The sequence below is a fragment of the Entelurus aequoreus genome, linkage group LG01, assembly GCF_033978785.1.
Source record: "Entelurus aequoreus isolate RoL-2023_Sb linkage group LG01, RoL_Eaeq_v1.1, whole genome shotgun sequence".
In the NCBI taxonomy this organism is placed as follows: Eukaryota; Metazoa; Chordata; class Actinopteri; order Syngnathiformes; family Syngnathidae; genus Entelurus; species Entelurus aequoreus.
Window position 1 is genome coordinate 71,225,579 of NC_084731.1, and position 24,442 is coordinate 71,250,020.

At 34.8% G+C, this 24,442-nt stretch overlaps 1 protein-coding gene across 10 annotated transcripts in view; it reads left to right on the top strand.

Annotated features, from left to right (window-relative positions):
- Positions 1-24,442, top strand: part of agrn (agrin) — a 595,247-nt gene that overhangs the window by 519,315 nt on the left and 51,490 nt on the right. For all 10 annotated transcript variants that reach the window (XM_062057528.1, XM_062057540.1, XM_062057542.1 and 7 more), the window contains 4 exons: positions 10,834-10,968; positions 15,583-15,673; positions 15,744-15,908; positions 18,001-18,112. In XM_062057528.1, the coding sequence (XP_061913512.1) occupies positions 10,834-10,968; positions 15,583-15,673; positions 15,744-15,908; positions 18,001-18,112 (503 nt within the window). The remainder of the gene's footprint in view (positions 1-10,833; positions 10,969-15,582; positions 15,674-15,743; positions 15,909-18,000; positions 18,113-24,442) is intronic.

Here is a 24,442-nt window from a genome sequence, read left to right on the forward strand (position 1 = left end):
ACACACACTTGTTATTACATATGTTGACCAGAGGGGGAGCACTTTAAATGTTTACACACTTGTTATTTCATATGTTGACTAAGGAGGGATTTTTCTAATTGACTATGTGTTGGTTTTAAAAGTGCTCCCCCTCGAGCACTTTTAAAACCAACACATAGTCAATTAGAAAAATCCCTCCTTTTTTGGGACCACCCTCATTTTGATAGATGTCACCACCAGGGGAGCAAATGAGATCTCTATTTTTTGTTTTTTGTAATGTACTTAGCTGCCATCTTGTTTTATCATATATTGCTGCCTTTGCACCTGTCAATGTTTACTTTTGTATGCACATTAAATCAACAAAAATCCTGACATTGGAGCAATGTTCACGGACTCTAGTATTTGGCTCTCTATTAGATGCAATGTTATTGGGACCATGATTTATGTCATCACTTGTTCACACCTCCTCATATGAAAGGTACAGTACTTTTCCTTCTTCATGTCTCAAAAAGGGTAGAGATACAAGAACACACACACACACACACACCGCACTCATGTTACGTCCTGAAATGGATTAAATTGCTACATCTCAACCATACTTCCATCATTCTTCAAACATTCATGCTCATAGGGAACAGCCAAAAAGGTTCAACACACCAGAAATATACTTTATTTTGTTTCGTTTTGCTAAAAAATGTCTAGCTATGTCAAAAAAATAAAAATAAAAATAAAAATGTCAAGCTCGTTACCACAAAATTTTTTTAGATTTTCCTTCATTAGAAAATAAATTAAAATTGGTATTTTATTATCTTTCTTTTTCTTTTTTAAACACCTTGCATTATCTCATAAGAATTTAGTGGCATTTTGTAGAACATTAATCCCTTGTGGATATGTTGTTGTTAATCATTTATTATTTGATTATTTAAGATATTTTGTTATGTATTCACTTGATTTTTTTTTTTTAATTACAAAATGCTTTTATGTCATTTATTTATTTTATTTTTTTAACACCCACTTGATGTTTTTTTTTTTTTTACAAAATGCTTTTATGACATTTATTTATTTTGGGGTTTTTTTAACACCCAATTTAGTAGGATTTTGTGGAAAAAATTCTGGCTAAACGTATTATTTGATACTTTAAGAGATTTGTATTTGTATTAATTTGAAGTTTATTTTATTGAACAGCCCAACTGGTCATAAGAATATTTAAAACAAGTACAGTTAACAGAAAAGTTGATTGTGTTATTTTTTTGTTTATAATTTAATTATTTTTATTTTTTGAATAGCTTTAATTGATTTGTTATCATTCTTTTTCTAAACAAACACTCCAAATACTTATGTTGTCTGGAAAATGTGGCAAGATTTTCTCACAAAACGCTCTCCAGTTAATTGAAAAAGTAAAACAGGATTATTATTATGATTATTTACCTATTATTTGATCTGTTTTTCCACAATATATGTTAAATGTCATTATTTTGTCTTTTTTGCATCCCCATTTGTTATGTTCTCACAGGGATTTTCTGGAATTGTGTTGAAAACTCATTCACTACAGTTAGTGGACATATTTATGCTTTTTATTATAAAGTTTTTATGTAATTCATATCTTTAAAATGTCCTAATTTTATTTATTTGACATTACAAATTCCCATGTTCTCATAGGAACTTTGGGCAATTGTGTTACTAGAAATATTTTAAAAAATTTAATTTTCAAATTATTATTTTTTATTCATATTCTTAAATATATTTAAAACGTTATTATATTACCTTATTTTTATAACGGTTAACTATTATATGTGTATTTGTATTTTTTATACAAAATATATGCAAAATATTCCTATTTTTTATGTTCTCACTGGAATTTTTTGGAATTGTGTTGAAAACAAATTCACTACAGTTAGTGGAAATAGTTATGCTTTTTATTAAGATTATTATTTCATTCATATCTTTAAAATGTCATAATTCTATTTATTTGACATTACAAATTCCCATGTTCTCATAGGAATTTTGGGCAATTGTGTTACTAGAAATATATTTAAAAAAAATAAAAATTCAAATTATTATTTTTTTAATTTATATTTTTAAATATATTTAAAACACTATTATATGATCTTATTTTTTTAACGGTTTACTATTATTTTTTTTTATTTATTTTTTTTATACAAAATAAATGCAAATTATCCTCATTTTGATGTTCTCACTGGTATTTTCTGGAATTGTGTTGAAAACTACTTTACTACAGTTAGTGGAAAATATTTATGCTTTTTATTAAGATGATCATTTCATTCATATCTTTAAAATGCCATAATTGTATTTTATTTTTTTGACATTACAAATTCCCATGTTCTCATAGGAATTTTGGGCAATTGTGTTACTAGAAATATTTAGAAATGTTTTATTTTAAAACTATTTATTTGTATTTATATTTTTGAAATATATTTACAACGTTATTATTATATTACCTTATTTTTTTTTAACAGTTTACTATTATTTATATGTATTTTTATTTTTTTACAAGATAAATGCTAAATATTTTTTTAAATTAATATTATTAACATATTTTTATTTTTGGAACATGAAAAATCTAGTGGTATCTTGTAGAAAATTATGTAATTAGTTGTAGCAATAATAAATACGATGATTCCTTTGTAAGTATATTTGGTTATGGAAAAAAGAATGGTCTTAATATAAACATGTCAGGTTTGCTAGCAAATAGTGCTCTAAATGTAAGCTGGTCCTGCGCTGACAGTTTGTGTTGACCGAGGAGAACAAAAGCCAGACTGGTTAAATCTGACAGTGGTTGAGTCCTGTGGAGACGTCTGCTGTTTGTTGTGGTCTTCAAAGACGGGGGTCCAACACCGAGGTGAGAGATGAAAGGCTGACGTGTGGACAGGGAAAATTGTTCAGTAATTGGCCGTTTGGCCCAACTGGGCTTCCTTCTTCTTGTTTGTGTTCGCCTGCAGCAGCCGGCAGCTAACAAGCGTGTCGAGGAGAAGAAGAAGCTGCCTGCTCGTGTGTGCACAAACTTTCTGGCCTCGGCCAACTTAATTGTCCAACTCAACTTTTGTGCCTGGCTCCAAAAAGGGATTCGGAGAGAGAAAAAACCTTCATATATCAGGCAAATGCAGTTGAGAGATGTTTCATGAGAGCGGAGTGTATGTTGAGTGTACACACTTTAACCACCTAATGGGTCACTAAAAAAATACTTCTAAAAAGTAATCCTACTTACTCTACTTCAATACATGTAATTAAGTACTTGGTAAAGGAGTAATGTGTTACTTAAAAAAACCAAAAAAAAACTTCATATATCAAGCATATGCAGTTGAGAGATGTTTCATGAGATCGGAGTGTGTGTTGAGTGTACGCACTTTAACCACCTAATGGGTCACGGAAAATTACTTCTAGAAAGTAATCTAACACTGGTATTATAACATACATTGACACAGGTGTTATACAACAGTAGTATTATAACATATTTTGACACAGGTGGTATACAACATTAGTATTATAACATATATTGATACAGGTGTTATACAACATTAGTATTATAACATATATGGACGCAGGTGTTGTACAACATTGGTATTATAACATATATTGACACAAGTGTTATACCATATTAGTATTATAACATATATTGACACAGGTATACACAACATAGTACGTCCAGGTGTTATACAACATTAGTATTATAACATATATTGACACAGGTGTTATACAACATTAGTATTATAACATATATTGACACAGGTGTTGTACAATATTAGTATTATAACATATATTGACACAAGTGTTATACAATATTAGTATTATAACATATATTGACACAGGTATACACAACATAGTACGTCCAGGTGTTATACAACATTAGTATTATAACATATATTGACACAGGTGTTATACAACATTAGTATTATAACATGTATTGACACAGGTGTTATACAACATTAGTATTATAACATGTATTGACACAGGTGTTATACAACATTAGTATTATAACATATATTGACACAGGTGTTATACAACATTAGTATTATAACATGTATTGACACAGGTGTTATACAACATTAGTATTATAACATATATTGACACAAGTGTTATACAACATTAGTTTTATAACATGTATTGGCACAGGTGTTATACAACATTAGTATTATAACATATATTGACAAAGGTGTTATACAACATTAGTATTTGTAGAGGTCTTGCTCTACCGGGTTCTCCGGACCACCCAAGATGGACATTACAGCCGTGTCCATCTTTGCGTACAATGATTTATTTTTCAATAATTGGTGCTTTTCAGCCATGTGTCAGTTTCTCCACCATCAACAACGTTTCTCCTTCCCGACCGCTGCCTTTTACAGAGCGGCAGGTCATCAGACAACCACTCACAGCTGTGTCATCTACGCACCTGCCGCTAATCTCGAAGCCGGTCCTGACACGCCCTGCTTCTCCGCAGGCCCGTAGTCCACGCCCCACCACAGTATTATAACATATTTTGACGCTGGTGTTATACAACATTAGTATTATAACATATTTTGACACAGGTCTTATACAACAATAGTTTTATAACATATATTGACACAGGTGTTGTACAACATTAGTATTATAACATATATTGACACAGGTGTTGTACAACATTAGTATTATAACATATATTGACACAGGTGTTGTACAACATTAGTATTATAACATATATTGACACAGGTGTTGTACAACATTAGTATTATAACATATATTGACACAGGTGGTATACAACATTAGTATTATAACATACATTGACACAGGTGTTACACAACATTAGTATTATAACATACATTGCCACAGGTGTTACACAACATTAGTATTATAACATACTGTACATTGACACAGGTGTTATACCACATTAGTACTATAACATGTAATGACACAGGTGTTATACAACATTAGTATTATAACATGTATTGACACAGGTGTTATACAACATTAGTATTATAACATACATTGACACAGGTGTTATACAACACTGGTATTAGAACATGTATTGACACAGGTGTTATACAACATTAGTATTATAACATGTATTGACACAGGTGTTATACAACATTAGTATTATAACATGTATTGACGCAGGTGTTATACAACATTAGTATTATAACATGTATTGACACAGGTGTTATACAACATTAGTATTATGACATACATTGACACAGGTGTTACACAACATTAGTATTATAACATGTATTTACACAGGTGTTATACAACATTACTATTATAACATGTATTGACACAGGTGTTATACAACATTAGTATTATAACATGTGTTGACACAGGTGTTATACAACATCAGTATTATAACATGTATTGACACAGGTGTTATACAACATTAGTATTATAACATGTATTGACACAGGTGTTATACAACATTAGTATTATGACATACATTGACACAGGTGTTACACAACATTAGTATTATAACATGTATTTACACAGGTGTTATACAACATTACTATTATAACATGTATTGACACAGGTGTTATACAACATCAGTATTATAACATGTGTTGACACAGGTGTTATACAACATCAGTATTGTAACATGTATTGACACAGGTGTTATACAACATTACTATTATAACATACATTGACACAGGTGTTATACAACATCAGTATTATAACATGTATTGACACAGGTGTTATACAACATTAGTATTATAACATGTGTTGACACAGGTGTTATACAACATTAGTATTATAACATGTATTGACACAGGTGTTATACAACATTAGTATTATAACATGTATTGACGCAGGTGTTGTACAACATTAGTATTATAACATGTATTGACACAGGTGTTATACAACATTAGTATTATGACATACATTGACACAGGTGTTACACAACATTAGTATTATAACATGTATTGACACAGGTGTTATACAACATCAGTATTATAACATGTATTGACACAGGTGTTATACAACATTAGTATTATAACATGTATTGACACAGGTGTTATACAACATTAGTATTATAACATGTATTGACACAGGTGTTATACAACATTAGTATTAAAACATACATTGACACAGGTGTTATACAACATTAGTATTATAACATACTGTACATTAACACAGGTGTTATACAACACTAGTATTATAATATGTAATGACACAGGTGTTATACAACATTAGTATTATAACATGTATTGACACAGGTGTTTTACAACATTAGTATTATAGAATACATTGACACAGGTGTTATACAACATTAGTATTATAACATACTGTACATTAACACAGGTGTTATACAACACTAGTATTATAACATGTAATGACACAGGTGTTACACAACATTAGTAATATAACATGTATTTACAGAGGTGTTATACAACATTACTATTATAACATGTATTGACACAGGTGTTATACAACATTAGTATTATAACATGTGTTGACACAGGTGTTATACAACAATAGTTTTATAACATATATTGACACAGGTGTTGTACAACATTAGTATTATAACATATATTGACACAGGTGTTGTACAACATTAGTATTATAACATATATTGACACAGGTGGTATACAACATTAGTATTATAACATACATTGACACAGGTGTTGTACAACATTAGTATTATAACATATATTGACACAGGTGTTGTACAACATTAGTATTATAACATATATTGACACAGGTGGTATACAACATTAGTATTATAACATACATTGACACAGGTGTTACACAACATTAGTATTATAACATGTATTGACACAGGTGTTATACAACATTAGTATTATAACATGTATTGACACAGGTGTTATACAACACTGGTATTATAACATGTATTGACACAGGTGTTATACAACATTAGTATTATAACATGTATTGACACAGGTGTTATACAACATTAGTATTATAACATATATTGACACAGGTGTTATACAACACTGGTATTATAACATGTATTGACACAGGTGTTATACAACATTAGTATTATAACATGTATTGACACAGGTGTTATACAACATTAGTATTATAACATGTATTGACGCAGGTGTTGTACAACAATAGTATCATAACATGTATTGACACAGGTGTTATACAACATTAGTATTATAACATACATTGACACAGGTGTTATACAACATTAGTATTATAACATACTGTACATTAACACAGGTGTTATACAACACTAGTATTATAACATGTAATGACACAGGTGTTATACAACATTAGTATTATAACATGTATTGACACAGGTGTTATACAACATTAGTATTATAACATACATTGACACAGGTGTTATACAACACTGGTATTAGAACATGTATTGACACAGGTGTTATACAACATTAGTATTATAACATGTATTGACACAGGTGTTATACAACATTAGTATTATAACATGTATTGACGCAGGTGTTATACAACATTAGTATTATAACATGTATTGACACAGGTGTTATACAACATTAGTATTATGACATACATTGACACAGGTGTTACACAACATTAGTATTATAACATGTATTTACACAGGTGTTATACAACATTGCTATTATAACATGTATTGACACAGGTGTTATACAACATCAGTATTATAACATGTATTGACACAGGTGTTATACAACATTAGTATTATAACATGTGTTGACACAGGTGTTATACAACATCAGTATTATAACATGTATTGACACAGGTGTTATACAACATTAGTATTATAACATGTATTGACACAGGTGTTATACAACATTAGTATTATGACATACATTGACACAGGTGTTACACAACATTAGTATTATAACATGTATTTACACAGGTGTTATACAACATTACTATTATAACATACATTGACACAGGTGTTATACAACATTAGTATTATAACATACTGTACATTAACACAGGTGTTATACAACACTAGTATTATAATATGTAATGACACAGGTGTTACACAACATTAGTATTATAACATGTATTGACACAGGTGTTTTACAACATTAGTATTATAACATACATTGACACAGGTGTTATACAACATTAGTATTATAACATACTGTACATTAACACAGGTGTTATACAACACTAGTATTATAACATGTAATGACACAGGTGTTACACAACATTAGTATTATAACATGTATTTACACAGGTGTTATACAACATTACTATTATAACATGTATTGACACAGGTGTTATACAACATCAGTATTATAACATGTGTTGACACAGGTGTTATACAACATCAGTATTATAACATGTATTGACACAGGTGTTATACAACACTGGTATTAGAACATGTATTGACACAGGTGTTATACAACATTAGTATTATAACATGTGTTGACACAGGTGTTATACAACATTAGTATTATAACATGTATTGACGCAGGTGTTGTACAACATTAGTATTATAACATGTATTGACACAGGTGTTATACAACATTAGTATTATGACATACATTGACACAGGTGTTACACAACATTAGTATTATAACATGTGTTGACACAGGTGTTATACAACATTAGTATTATAACATGTATTGACACAGGTGTTATACAACATTAGTATTATAACATGTATTGACGCAGGTGTTGTACAACATTAGTATTATAACATGTATTGACACAGGTGTTATACAACATTAGTATTATGACATACATTGACACAGGTGTTACACAACATTAGTATTATAACATGTATTTACACAGGTGTTATACAACATTACTATTATAACATGTATTGACACAGGTGTTATACAACATCCGTATTATAACATGTGTTGACACAGGTGTTATACAACATCAATATTATAACATGTATTGACACAGGTGTTCTACAACATTACTATTATAACATACATTGACACAGGTGTTATACAACATTAGTATTATAACATGTATTGACACAGGTGTTATACAACATTAGTATTATAACATGTATTGACGCAGGTGTTGTACAACATTAGTATTATAACATGTATTGACACAGGTGTTATACAACATTAGTATTATGACATACATTGACACAGGTGTTACACAACATTAGTATTATAACATGTATTTACACAGGTGTTATACAACATTACTATTATAACATGTATTGACACAGGTGTTATACAACATCAGTATTATAACATGTGTTGACACAGGTGTTATACAACATCAGTATTATAACATGTATTGACACAGGTGTTATACAACATTAGTATTATAACATGTATTGACACAGGTGTTATACAACATTAGTATTATAACATGTATTGACACAGGTGTTATACAACATTAGTATTATAACATACATTGACACAGGTGTTATACAACATTAGTATTATAACATACTGTACATTAACACAGGTGTTATACAACACTAGTATTATAATATGTAATGACACAGGTGTTATACAACATTAGTATTATAACATGTATTGACACAGGTGTTTTACAACATTAGTATTATAACATACATTGACACAGGTGTTATACAACATTAGTATTATAACATACTGTACATTAACACAGGTGTTATACAACACTAGTATTATAACATGTAATGACACAGGTGTTACACAACATTAGTATTATAACATGTATTTACACAGGTGTTATACAACATTACTATTATAACATGTATTGACACAGGTGTTATACAACATCAGTATTATAACATGTGTTGACACAGGTGTTATACAACATCAGTATTATAACATGTATTGACACAGGTGTTATACAACACTGGTATTAGAACATGTATTGACACAGGTGTTATACAACATTAGTATTATAACATGTGTTGACACAGGTGTTATACAACATTAGTATTATAACATGTATTGACGCAGGTGTTGTACAACATTAGTATTATAACATGTATTGACACAGGTGTTATACAACATTAGTATTATGACATACATTGACACAGGTGTTACACAACATTAGTATTATAACATGTGTTGACACAGGTGTTATACAACATTAGTATTATAACATGTATTGACACAGGTGTTATACAACATTAGTATTATAACATGTATTGATGCAGGTGTTGTACAACATTAGTATTATAACATGTATTGACACAGGTGTTATACAACATTAGTATTATGACATACATTGACACAGGTGTTACACAACATTAGTATTATAACATGTATTTACACAGGTGTTATACAACATTACTATTATAACATGTATTGACACAGGTGTTATACAACATCCGTATTATAACATGTGTTGACACAGGTGTTATACAACATCAGTATTATAACATGTATTGACACAGGTGTTCTACAACATTACTATTATAACATACATTGACACAGGTGTTATACAACATTAGTATTATAACATGTATTGACACAGGTGTTATACAACATTAGTATTATAACATGTGTTGACACAGGTGTTATACAACATTACTATTATAACATGTATTGACACAGGTGTTATACAACATTAGTATTATAACATGTATTGACACAGGTGTTATACAACATTAGTATTATAACATGTATTGACACAGGTGTTATACAACATCAGTATTATAACATGTATTGACACAGGTGTTATACAACATCAGTATTATAACATACATTGATACAGGTGTTATACAACACTAGTATTATAAGATCCAGGGTTGTGGACCTGGTAGATGGTGATTAGGGGGGTAAAATCTTTGTTTTTGCTTTTGTTTTCGAGAAGAAGACTTTGAAAAGAGCAGAGGGTACAAGAGCTCATTTAAGTGCTTCCTCACCGCAGGATTCTCACCTCATCACCCAGCAGCCCTTCAAGCAGAAACTTGCTCCCCCACTACAAGTCCTCCTGCAACGTGACACCATTACCTGCCTCACGTTGTCTTTCACGTCCCTCCAGGTCCCACTTGTGCCGACGTCCATGACCCGTGCCAGCCCGACAGGTGCCACCCGTCCTCCCAGTGCCAGGCGCTGCCCGAGGGAGGCTACAGGTGCGAGTGCCCCATGGGGCGCCAGGGGAGGCACTGCGAGCAAGGTAATCCCAGTTCGTGCATTAGCATATTGCTACAGCTGCGGCCCTAGGGCCAAATCAAATCAAATCATCAGGAGATTTCTCCTGATGATTGAGGAAACCCCTCATGAAACAGGCCTGTAGAGATGAAGTAGTTTTGTGATTTTTTTCCACACATACATATATATATATATATATATATATATATATATATATATATATATATATATATATATATATATATATATATATATATATATGTATTTATATAAGAATATATATATATATGTATATGTATATATATATATATATATATATGTATATATAGTTAGGTCTGTACTTATTAATTTACATACATACATATATATATATATATATATATATATATATATATATATATATATATATATATATATATATATATATATATATATATATATATGTATATATATATATATATATATACATATATATATATATATATGTATGTATGTAAATTAATAAGTACAGACCTAACTGCTTGGCATCTCTGCTCGTCGCACCTCCTCCAGTGCACTTCGAGGTCAGCTGCAGGGTCGTCAGCTGGTGCCACCGTTCACTGATTTTTCGCCCCCAAGCCAGGACACCTCGCGGTGGGGGGGCAGTGGCTAAGCGGGGACGTCTCCCCGCGCCACTCCCTGCAACTGACCTCAATGGGGTGTTGAGCCCCAAGTGTTGTCCCTCCTTCTTAGCCACATCCAGAAACTTGCCTTCTCTGCCTCCTCTGCCAACTCCTTAATGGCCCTCCTCAGGCTGGAACCGGTCATTCCTGCCGCACGCAGGAGCCGGGTCGCAGAACCTCCTACGAAGCCCCTGCATCCGATCTCCACGGGGTGAATGGACGCAGACCAGCCTCCCCCCTTGCAGTCCTCTGCCAGGTCGCTGTACTTTGACCGTTTGAACTCATGTGCTACTGGTATTCCCTCCTCCCATGGCACGGTTAGTTCAATGATGAGGACTTTCTTAGCAGCTGAGGACCACATCACAACGTCTGGTCTTAGCGTTGTCTGTATTACCTCAGTTGGGAAGACTAGCAGCTTGTCCAAGTCAACGCGCATCTCCCAGCCCTTACCAGAGGTAAGCAGAAGTGATGATCTTCCCGCCTCTGTCTTCTGTCCTACCTCTCCTGGTTTGATGAAATTGATGTTTGGCCGATGGCGATCTGCATCTCTCCAACAGCTCTGCCAACTTCCTCAGCACCTGATTGTGTCGCCACCGGAAGCGCCCCTGCGTCAGCGCGACGTTGCAACCTGAAAGGATATGTTTGAGTCCTGCATTGTCTTTGCTGCACAGGGAGCACTTGCCCTCGCTTCCGAACCACTGGGCGAGGTTTCGAGGGCATGGCAGGGTGTCATACGCTGCCCTCACGAGGAAGCTAAGCCGAGATTGAGGAGTTCGCCAGATGTCGGCCCAGGTTATGACTCTTTTGATGGTATCCTCCCAGCGAGTCCATGCCCCCTGTTTTCCCTGGGATACGGCCTTGATCCAATACTGGTCTTGCGCCACTTGTGTGACCTCTTCCACCCCCATGGCCTTCCTCTGCTGTCTCGTGGCTTTGGACCAGAACTGGACTGGTTGCCCCCATCCCAGTCCTGCCCGGCTGTCTTGGACTCTTCCCAGAATCTCCTTGTACTTCAGCCTTGAGACAGCTTGGTCCACTTCCACCTGAGCCTTCCACTTTCGTCCAGCGCGGACAGTCACCGCTGCACTCTTCACAGCTTCGTCTCTTGATTCCCTCAACTCCAGTACAAGGCGAGTCTTCTCCTGCCTGTAACCCAGATTGATTGACTTCAGAGGAAGTTGCAGAATGTTCTTGCCAAAAAGACCTGTGTCCGAGAAACAGCGGGGGAGGCCCAGCCACTTCCTGATATAACCGTTGGCGATGCTGTCCATCTTGCTGGCCTGAGAAGATGGAATTTTGGCTACTTTCAGCGGCCACATTACGCGGTGGAAAAGTGTGAAGTGGTAACACCAAACCTTCAGCTTCCCAGGAAGTTGGCTGCCGTCGATCCTTACAAGCCCCTCTTTTAGTTGTTTCTGGACCACCCTCCCCATCTGCCTGTCCGAGAGCTCTGCTGTATACTCCCTCCCGAGGCTTCGTATGGGCTGCTCTGCCAGGAATGGAATCTTCTCACCTCCTGCTGTGAAGACTGTCCTGTCATCTCTCACACCCTTCCTGATGGACAGGCTCCTGGACTTAGCAGGCTTTATCTTCATCCTCGCCCAGACGGTCAGTTCGTCGAAACGCTTGAGGAGTTGTGCTGTGCATGGGGCGGTCTGTAGGATGCTTGTCACATCATCCATGAAACCTTTCAGAGCGGGGAGTCTTCCTCCTGACGGTGTTTTCAGGCCTCTGACCATTTGCCTTGCTCCAATGAGTAACACTTCAAATGCAGCCACAAAGAGGATTGGTGATATGGAGCAGCCCATGGCAATTCCCACTTCCAACCGCTGCCATCCTGTCATGTAGTCATCTACTGAGAAGCACATGTGTAGGTTGTTGAAATACTTGGCTATGATGTTACTGACACACACAGGAACGTGGAAGAAATTCAGGGCAAACTCAACCAGCTTGTGTGGTACTGAGCCATAGGCATTTGCCAGGTCGAGCCATACCACGTGGAGGTTGCTCCTCTCTCTTTTGGCACGCTGTATCTGATCCCAAATCACGGATGCAAGCTCTATGCACCCCGGAAAGCCTGGCAGTCCGGCTTTTTGACAGCTTGTATCGATGTAGCAGTTGTTGCTGAGGAAGCTGGATATCCTTTTTGCCAGGACAGACAAAAATACTTTTCCCTCCACGTTCAGTAAAGCAATTGTCCTGAACTGGCTGATGTTGGTTGAATTTTGCTCCTTGGGGATGAATATTCCAACTGCCTCTTGCCACTCCGCTGGAATGGATTGCTTCTTCCACACAACACTCATGAGCTTCCACAAGATTGTGGTCACTTGCGGACAGTTTTGTATATGTATGTATGTATATATGTATGTATGTATATATATGTATATATGTATGTATGTATATGTATACATACATATGTATGTACAGTATATATACAGTGTATATGTATGTGTGTATATACATATATATGTATGTATATATAGTTATATGTATGTATATATGTATGTATATATGTTTATATGTATGTATGTATATGTGTATAATATGTATATATTTTTATATGCTCATAAAATAGTGTGACACTAATTCTCTCAAAGGTATTTTCCCTTTTGTGTGTATCCGTGAGAGCGCGGCCAACATGTCTGGAGATCTGAGCGACGCCGCCATTAATCAGGCGTTGGTCTGCGGGCTGATGCGATTATTCATCTCATTGATTCCCGCGTTCAAGCGCTAAATCAATCAATCAATCAAAAAGGAGGGAGCGTCTGCGTGGCTCAGCATCATTTCAGTTTCTGCTTTGATTCATGCGCTGACCGGGACTGGTGCCGCTCCACTTTCAGCTGCCACTCTGTCAAAGGAAGAAAAACAGTGGCTACTACACTAAATAACTAGCCAGATTGTTTACTCTACCATCTTCCAGCAAATTACTTCTCTCTGGAAAAAGTCTTTTTATTTACAGTGCAGAGTTGATATAACCTGTAAGGTAGTATTTGTAGCGTCTGTACCTTCTAGTCAATTTCATCACTAATACTTTAAGTCTGTTGACATTTCAAAGGTCAACTGCCGTTCTTGCTAAACGCCTTGCTGCCGGAGTTAAGTCCGTTTAAAAGTGCTTTTAGCAAACTTTACCGAAACACACTTTGTATGCGTATGTAGCTTTAATGCTAATGTGCTGTGGTAGGCCTATTTTTCTTCTTAGTTTTGCCCAAGCACTCAGTGTGAAGAATCGCTATTACGTATTTAACTGCTAGCATCACATTTAACTGCTAGCATCACATTTAACTGCTAGCATCACATTCAAATGCTAGCATCACGTTTAACTGCTAGCATCACATTCAAATGCTAGCATCACATTTAACTGCTAGCATCACATTTAACTGCTAGCATCACATTCAAATGCTAGCATCACATTTAACTGCTAGCATCACATTTAACTGCTAGCATCACATTCAAATGCTAGCATCACATTTAACTGCTAGCATCACATTCAAATGCTAGCATCACGTTTAACTGCGTGTGGACCACAATGTTCATATGTGTGGACAACTGACATGTCGATATCAACCTTGTTTTATTGTTATCAGCTGTGCTTGGCACTCAGCAACAAAGGGTTGGAGTTGGGGGTTAAATCACCAAAATGATTCCCGGGCGCGGCGCCGCTGCTGCCCACTGCTCCCCAAGGGGATGGGACAAATGCAGAGGACAAATTTCACCACATCTAGTGTGTGTGTGACAATCATTGGTACTTTAATCTTTAATCTTTAATCTTTAATATTTCCCCCACAACTTCAACATAAATACTTCACAGACACAATATAAAGAGTGATATCAACCTTGTGATAAGTAGAGAGTGAGTTAGAACTGCACTGATACTGCTGATATCAAAGTAATATCAATATGGGACAGGACACCTCTGTAGTTTGATAAAGACGTGAACCCAACATGGTTTCACAATCATCTTCCTGCTGTGTCTGCAGTGGCGGAAAGGGGCGGAGCTTACATGCCGTCCTTTAATGGAGACTCCTACCTGGAGCTGGAGGGTCTTCATCGCTACGGCCATGATCTACGGTAACATGTCTCCCTGCACCTCGCCTAGCAGCTCTGCTCTCTAACTCAACCTTGTTATTGTGGTCTGCAGCCAGAAGGTCAGCATGACCTTGGTCCTCATGGCCAACAACTCAGACGGCATCATTTTCTACAACGGCCAGAAGTCCGACGGGAAAGGAGACTTCATCTCCTTGTCGCTCAATCGAGGATTCCTGGAGTTCCGATACGACCTCGGCAAGGGACCTGCCACCATCAGGTGAGTACTTACAAGTACACTTTGGAGTAGTCACATACTCTGTGTGTACTTTGGAGTAGTCACATACTCTGTGTACACTTTGGAGTAGTCACATACTCTGTGTACACTTTGGAGTGGTCACGTACTCTGTACACTGTGGAGTAGTCACGTACTCTGTGTACACTTTGGAGTAGTCACATACTCTGTGTACACTTTGGAGTAGTCACATACTCTGTGTACACTTTGGAGTAGTCACATACTCTGTGTACACTGTGGAGTAGTCACATACTCTGTGTACACTTTGGAGTAGTCACATACTCTGTGTACACTGCGGAGTAGTCACATACTCTGTGTACACTTTGGAGTAGTCACGTACTCTGTGTATACTTTGGAGTAGTCACATACTCTGTGTACACTTTGGAGTAGTCACATACTCTGTGTACACTGTGGAGTAGTCACGTACTCTGTGTACACTTTGGAGTAGTCACGTAATCCGTGTACACTTTGGAGTAGTCACATACTCTGTGTGACTTTGTAGTAGTCACGTACTCTGTGTACACTTTGTAGTAGTCACATACTCTGTGTACACTTTGGAGTAGTCACGTAATCCGTGTATTTTAGAACCTTTATTTAACCAGATAAGAAAACCCATTGAGATCAAGATCTCTTTCACAAGGGTGACCTGGCCAAGAGGTCAACAGCACATGTCACAGAGCAGTTTCAAAATAAATACATTAAGACATACATTTTAAAATACACAAGAGAACTGTAAAACAACAGAGATTTACATCTTTAAAAACACAGGCACTGTGCAAACGTCTCTCGCTGTTTGTCCCTCAGGACAGAACGGAAGGCTCCAAATGGAAGTAGTTCTGTAAGTTTCAGTTTCGTCTGCAATTCATTCCATGCCATAGGGGCAGCAATGCCAAAAGCTCTTTTGCCAAATTCAGTCCGTACATGAGGAACAGTTAAAACATACAAATTGTTAGAACGTAATGCGTAAGAGCTGCTTTTTCTTTGTAACAGAGTACACAAGTATGGAGGTATTAAACCTAAAAGAGCCTTATAAATGATAGTCAGCCAATGTGTGTATCTGCGTGCACTCAATGAAGATAAGTCTGACTTCATATACAGTTGACAATGGTGGGTGAGACTACGACAGCCAGTAACAAATCTTAGTGCTGAATGAAAAACAGTGTCCAAGGACTGGAGGCATTTAGATGAAGCACTAAAATAAAGCACGTCTCCATAATCAATTACAGGCAAGGTAGTTGCTGTCACCAATTTCTTTCTGACTTTAAGAGAGAAGCAGTTTTTATTTCTAAAAAAGAAACCAAGCTTTACCCTAAGCTTAGAGACCAAGTTGTTAATATGGGCTTTAAATGAAAGCTCCTGATCAAGAGTAAAACCCAAGTACTTGTAATTTAAGACCTGCTCTATAGGGTTTCCATTTGATGTTACAATATTTGGAATATTTTCCAGTATACTTTGGAGTAGTCAAGTACTCGGTGTACACTTGGTGTACACTTTGTAGTAGTCACATACTCTGTGTACACTTTGTAGTAGTCACATACTCTGTGTACACTTTGGAGTAGTCACGTACTCTGTGTACACTTTGTAGTAGTCACTTACTCTGTGTACACTTTGTAGTAGTCACGTACTCTGTGTACACTTTGTAGTAGTCACATACTTTGTGTATACTTTAGAGTAGTCACATACTCTGTGTATACTTTGGAGTAGTCACATACTCTATACTTTGGAGTAGTCACGTACTCTGTGTAAACTTTGTAGTAGTCACATACTCTGTGTATGCTTTAGAGTAGTCACATACTCTGTGTACACTTTGTAGTAGTCACGTACTCTGTGTACACTTTGTAGTAGTCACGTACTCTGTGTACACTTTGTAGTAGTCTTTGAAGTATTCTCTAATTGAGTCTTTTTTCCAAAATGGCGTCCACTCTTGGTTGTAACAATCCTGACAGATGTTTGTGTTTGTTTACTTATTTGTATTTGTATTTTATTTCATTCTATTGTATTGTTACTTCTAGTTGACTTGTTACTGTACTTGACATCTACTTCTATGTGTACTTGACATGTGCTGTGTGGTGTGCAGGAGCAAGGAGGCGCTGCAGCTGCACGTGTGGAACATCATCAACTTGGAGAGATCTAACCGCAAGGGCGAGATGACGGTGAACAAGAAGGATGCCGTGAGAGGAGAGGCGCCGGTAATCGTCATGACGACCACATTCCTGCTTTCATGTTGAGAAGCATGCTCAGCTTATACTATACTTACTATACTTACTCTACTTACTTACTCTACTTACTATACTTACTTACTCTTCTTACTATACTTAATCTACTTACTTACTATACTTAATCTACTTACTCTACCCACTTACTGTACTTACTTACTCTACTTACTGTACTTACTCTACTTACTCTACTTACTTACTTACTCTACTTACTTACTGTACTTAATCTACTTACTGTACTTACTCTACTTACTGTACTTCTCTTCTTACTCTACTTACCGTACTTACTGTACTTACTCTACTTACTCTACTAACTCTACTTACTGTACTTACAGTACTTACTATACTTAATCTTCCTACTTACTATAATTACTGTACTTACTCCACTTACTGTACTTACTCTAACTTAATTTACTGTACTTACTTACTCTACCTCCTTACTCTACTTACTGTACTTACTCTACTTACCGTACTTATTGTACTTACTCTACTTACTGTACTTACTCTACTAACTCTACTTACTGTACTTACTGTACTTACCGTACTTACTGCACTTACTCTACTTACTGTACTTATGCTACTTACTGTACTTACTCTACTTACTCTACTTAGTCTTCCTACTTACTCTACTTACTGTACTTACCGTACTTACTCCACTTACTGTACTTACTTTACTTACTTACTCTAACTTAACTTAATGTACTTACTTATTCTACCTACTTACTCTACTTACTGTACTTACCCTTCTTACCGTACTTACTGTACTTACTCTACTAACTCTACTTACTCTACTTACTGTACCTACCGTACTTACTTTACTTACTGTACTTACCATACGCACTCTACTTAATTGTCTTACTTACTCTACTTACTGTACTTACCGTACTTCACTTACTGTACTTACTTACTCTACCTACTTACTGTACTTAATCTACTTACCGTACTTACTGTACCTACTCTTCTTACTTACTCTACTTACTCTACTTACTCTACTTACTTACTCTACTTACTGTACTTACTTACTCTACTTACTGTACTTACTCTTACGCTACTTATTTAACTTACCGTACTTACTGTACTTACTCTACTTACTCTACTTACTGACTGTACATACTGTACTTACTTACTGTACATACTGTACTTACTTACTCTACTTACTGTACTTACTCTACTTATTCTACTTACTGTACATACCGTATTTACTCTACTTACTGTACTTACTCTACTTACTGTACTTACTCTACGTATTCTACTTACTGTACTTACCGTATTTACTCTACTTACTGTACTTACCGCACTTACTCTACTTACTCTCCTTACTGCACTTATTCTACTTCCTGTACTTACTCTTCTTACTGTACTTACTCTACTTACTCTACTTACCGTACTTATACTCTACTTACTTTCCTTACTGTACTTACTCTACTTAGTGTACTTACTGTACTTAGTATACTTACTGTACTTATACATTCATGCTGTCAGTACATGTACATCATGTGACCGTTGTTACGTACGTCATTCTCTTGATGCCGCGCGGCATCACAGTGATGTCATTGTCTTACGTCACACAGCATACCATACCATGTCTCCAGCAGCATACCATGCCATGTCTCCAGCAGCATACCATACCATGTCTCCAGCAGCATACCATACCATGTCTCCAGCAGCATACCATACCATGTCTCCAGCAGCATACCATACCATGTCTTCAGCAGCATACCATACCATGTCTCCAGCAGCATACCATACCATGTCTCCAGCAGCATACCATACCATGTCTTCAGCAGCATACCATACCATGTCTCCAGCAGCATACCATACCATGTCTCCAGCAGCATACCATACCATGTCTCCAGCAGCATACCATACCATGTCTCCAGCAGCATACCATACCATGTCTTCAGCAGCATACCATACCATGTCTCCAGCAGCCTACCATGCCATGTCTTAAACAGATCAGCACATATTTGGAGCATGTGAAGCAGTTTTGTCCTGCGTAGCTCGTCTGCATGTTGGCATTTTCATATCAGCGGATGTCTTCTGCAGCACAGCATGCCTTGTCTTGACTATTATATCACCAAGCAGGTGCATCACAATCTCCTGCTCTGTCTTTGTACAGCTGACCTTCCATCATTCCTGCTCTGACTATTCCATTCTGGATTCAACAGCATTCTCACAAGTATTATTTGCTGGAATAAAACCATTAGAATACAAATAAAGAAACAAAACAATTATTTGCGGTAATAAAACCATTAAAAATACAAATAAAGAAACAAAAGAGGTTATAAAAACTCCTTCTGCTTGCACAAATGTGTTTTTAAACATGAATTATTCTAAAAGAAAATACTTTTTTTTTTTAATTCAAATTTTTAATTTAATTTATTTTTTTAATTCTTAAGTGATTCAGAATCAGAATGAAAATTATGTTTTGTGCCCTCTCTCCTCTATAATTGTATATATTTGAAGCATGTGATTAAAAGAAAATCAAAAAAACTATTTTAAATAACTATTATAACTTATAATAACTACTTAACTATTAATATTATTGATTACATCTTTTTGTTAATGATACATAATGAAATGTTTGTAGGATGTTTTTAATCATTTCATTTTCTCTATGCAATTTTAAAATATGACATTAAAATGTGTTATACATTGTTTTCATTCCATATCCTTGTATTATTTTAAAATATTGATTAAAATAATTGTTTGCTGACACCAACATTTTAAGAAGTAAATATATATATTTTTAAACGTTTTAATTTTATTGAATTTTAATAATTTGGGAGAAAAACATCAAAATGATTAAAATAATTGTCATGAATTTCCAGCTCCCGACAACTTATTTAAAAAAACCAAAACGTTTTGCAATATTTTATATTATATATACAAGTTTACATTTTTACACTTAATTAAAATTTGTGTTGTACATTGTTTTTATTCCATATCCATGCTGTCAACAAAATGTTTTATCACATTTTGAGAAGTAAATATACATGATAAGATTGTCTAGTTTTAATTAATTAAAATCCTTTTTGAGAAAAAAAATATTGATTATAATAATTGTTTGCTGACACCAACATTTTAAGAAGTAAATATCTATTTTTTAAAAATTGTTATTTTATTGAATTGTAATAATTTGCGAGAAAAACATCAACATTATTACAATAATTGTCATTAATTTCCAGCTCCCGACTACTTATGTAAAAAAAAATTGCATTTTGCAATATTTCATATTATATATACAAGTTTACATTTTTACACTTAATTGAAATGTGCAATTTTATTTTATCTTCACTTATTTAAAAGCACTGCCTTTAAAAAACATTTTTAAAAAAAAAAAATATATATATATATAAAATATATATATATAAATATATATATATATATTTTTTTTTTTAATTGAATCTAAAATAATGTAAATATAGTTCTAAGCAAATTCAATTAAAAAAATATTGTTTGAAAACTATTTAAAAATAATTTTAAATAAATTTAAAAAAAAAAGATTAAATAAAACAAAAAAACATTTTCTCAATTAATTTTGAAAAAAAATAAAAAAATGATTTGCTAATTTAAAAAAAAAAAAGCCTCTCGCTAGAGGCGGTAAAACAGCTCAATCCTGTCAGTTTTGTGAAAGAATGAATAAATACACATTTTAAAAATCATCACATTCAACTTCCAGGTTAAATCGTATTGAGAGAGGAAAACTAAGTCATGCACACTTAAATGTGTTCACTTAAAAAAGTATGACTCCAATCTCCAGGGGTTAGTTTGGACCTCATGGCTCACCATACAGTACTATGTGCCCACCTGCTGCTTGTTTCAGTCTTCCTTAATGCTGCGCTCCCACGCAGGATTCTCACAGGAATGAGGCAATGTATTTGAACGTTTCCCCTGTAATGTTGGAAACATGTGTGTATGAGCACACCTTGGTCAGGTGACATCATCTGGCAGGTGCATCCTTCGCCTGATTTAACACTGTGATGTGCCTTCATGAACACTGTGATGTGCCTTCATGAACACTTTTATGTGCCTTCATTAACAGAGTGATGTGCCTTCATGAACACACCGTGATGTCCCTTCATGAACACTTTGATGTGCCTTCATGAACACCGTGATGTGCCTTCATGAACACACCGTGATGTCCCTTCATGAACACTGTGATGTGCCTTCATGAACACTTTTATGTGCCTTCATTAACACAGTGATGTGCCTTCATGAACACACCGTGATGTCCCTTCATGAACACTTTGATGTGCCTTCATGAACACCGTGATGTGCCTTCATGAACACACCGTGATGTCCCTTCATGAACACTGTGATGTGCCTTCATGAACACCGTGATGTGCCTTCATGAACACACTGTGATGTGAACACTGTGATGTGCCTTCATGAACACACCATGATAGAATAGAATAGAAAGTATTGATCCCTGGGGGAAATTCAGCACCACAGTTCACTCACAATAGACAAGAATAATAATAAATAATATAATATATATTATATATTATATATATAATATATAATATACAAATAATATAAATATATTCTATATATACTACATATACTCTACATTTAAGTGCAGTCAAGAAGGAACATATGCATTATACAGTCTGATGGCTGTTGGTATGAAGGACCTCCTGTGTCGTTCCGTGTTGCATTTTGGGAGTCTGAGCCTTCCACTGAACGTGCTCATTCTCCCCGCAAGGGGAGAATGAGCACATTAGGTACAAAATAATAAATACTTAATAAATACATTAGGTATTTATTAACAAAAGTGGGACGCTCGTGGAGAACCAATATGGATTTCGAGCAAATATCTCAACATCAATAGCATTAATCAAAATAACAGAGAAAATTACCAATGCAATAGATGGTAAAGAATGTGCGGCCGCAGTATTCATGGACTTAACAAAAGCATTTGACACAATTAATCATGATATGTTAATACAAAAATTAGAACGATATGGCATCAGAGGTTTGGTCTTGAACTGGGTAAGAAGCTATCTAACCAACAGGAAGCAATATGTGAAGATGGGTGAAAATATGTCAACACGGCTAGATATATCCTGTGGTGTACCGCAGGGATCAATATTGGGACCAAGATTGTTTAATCTTTATATAAACGACATTCGTAAAGTTACAAAGGACTTAAAGTTAGTTTTATTTGCAGACGATACAACTGCCTTTTGTTCAGGAGAGAACACACAGAAGATAATACAAATAATAACAGAATAAATGAACAAATTAAAAAGATGGTTTGATAAAAACAGACTATCTTTGAATCTCAGTAAAACTAAAATAATGCTATTTGGTAATAGTAGAAAAGAGCATCGTACACGAATACAAATAGACGGAGTAGACATCGAAAGGGTAAAAGAAACCAGATTTTTGGGAGTATTAGTAAATGATCAAATGAACTGGAAATCTCATATACAAAACATACAACATAAGGTGGCAAAAAACATTTCAATAATGAATAAAACAAAACACGTCCTGGGCCAAAAATCACTTCATATTCTCTACTGCTCGCTAGTGTTACCATATCTGAGTTATTGTGCAGAAATATGGGGAAATAACTGCAAATGTGCGCTACATTCGCTAACCGTGTTACAAAAAAGATCAGTTAGAATAATACATAATGTTGGATATAGAGAACATACAAACCCTTTATTTATTAAGTCAAAAATATTAAAGTTTGATGATTTGGTAAAATTGCAAACAGCTAAAATGATGTACAAAGCAATCTATAACCTGCTACCAAAGAATGTACAACAATTCTTCTCAACTAAAGAGGAGAAATATAACCTTAGAGGAAAAAATAATTTAAAACATTTATATGCACGTACAACACTTAAAACTTTTAGCATAGCAGTATGTGGAATCAAATTATGGAATGGATTAAGTAAAGAAGTTAAAAATTGTACTGATATGATCCAGTTTAAGAGGTTGTTCAAAATAATAGTGCTTACAAAGTACAAAGAAGAAGAATTATGAGAAATACTTCTAACCTTATTAAAAATAAGATATTCTTCATCTCAGTATGTTAATAATGACTGAATTAATTAATTACATATTATAAAACTGTTGTGTATACTAATTCATAGATGTTATTATCTTATATAAAATGGTCAGTAAATGATTCTATATCATTGTAAACGCTTTGAAGTGGGAAAGGGGTAGGATTAAATAAGCTTTGCTTCTTCCTACTCCTTTTCGGGCATGATGTAAAATGAAATGATATGAATTTGTGTGACTTATTAAGATGTAAGTGTGTTCATGTTCGAAATAAACTAAAGAAAG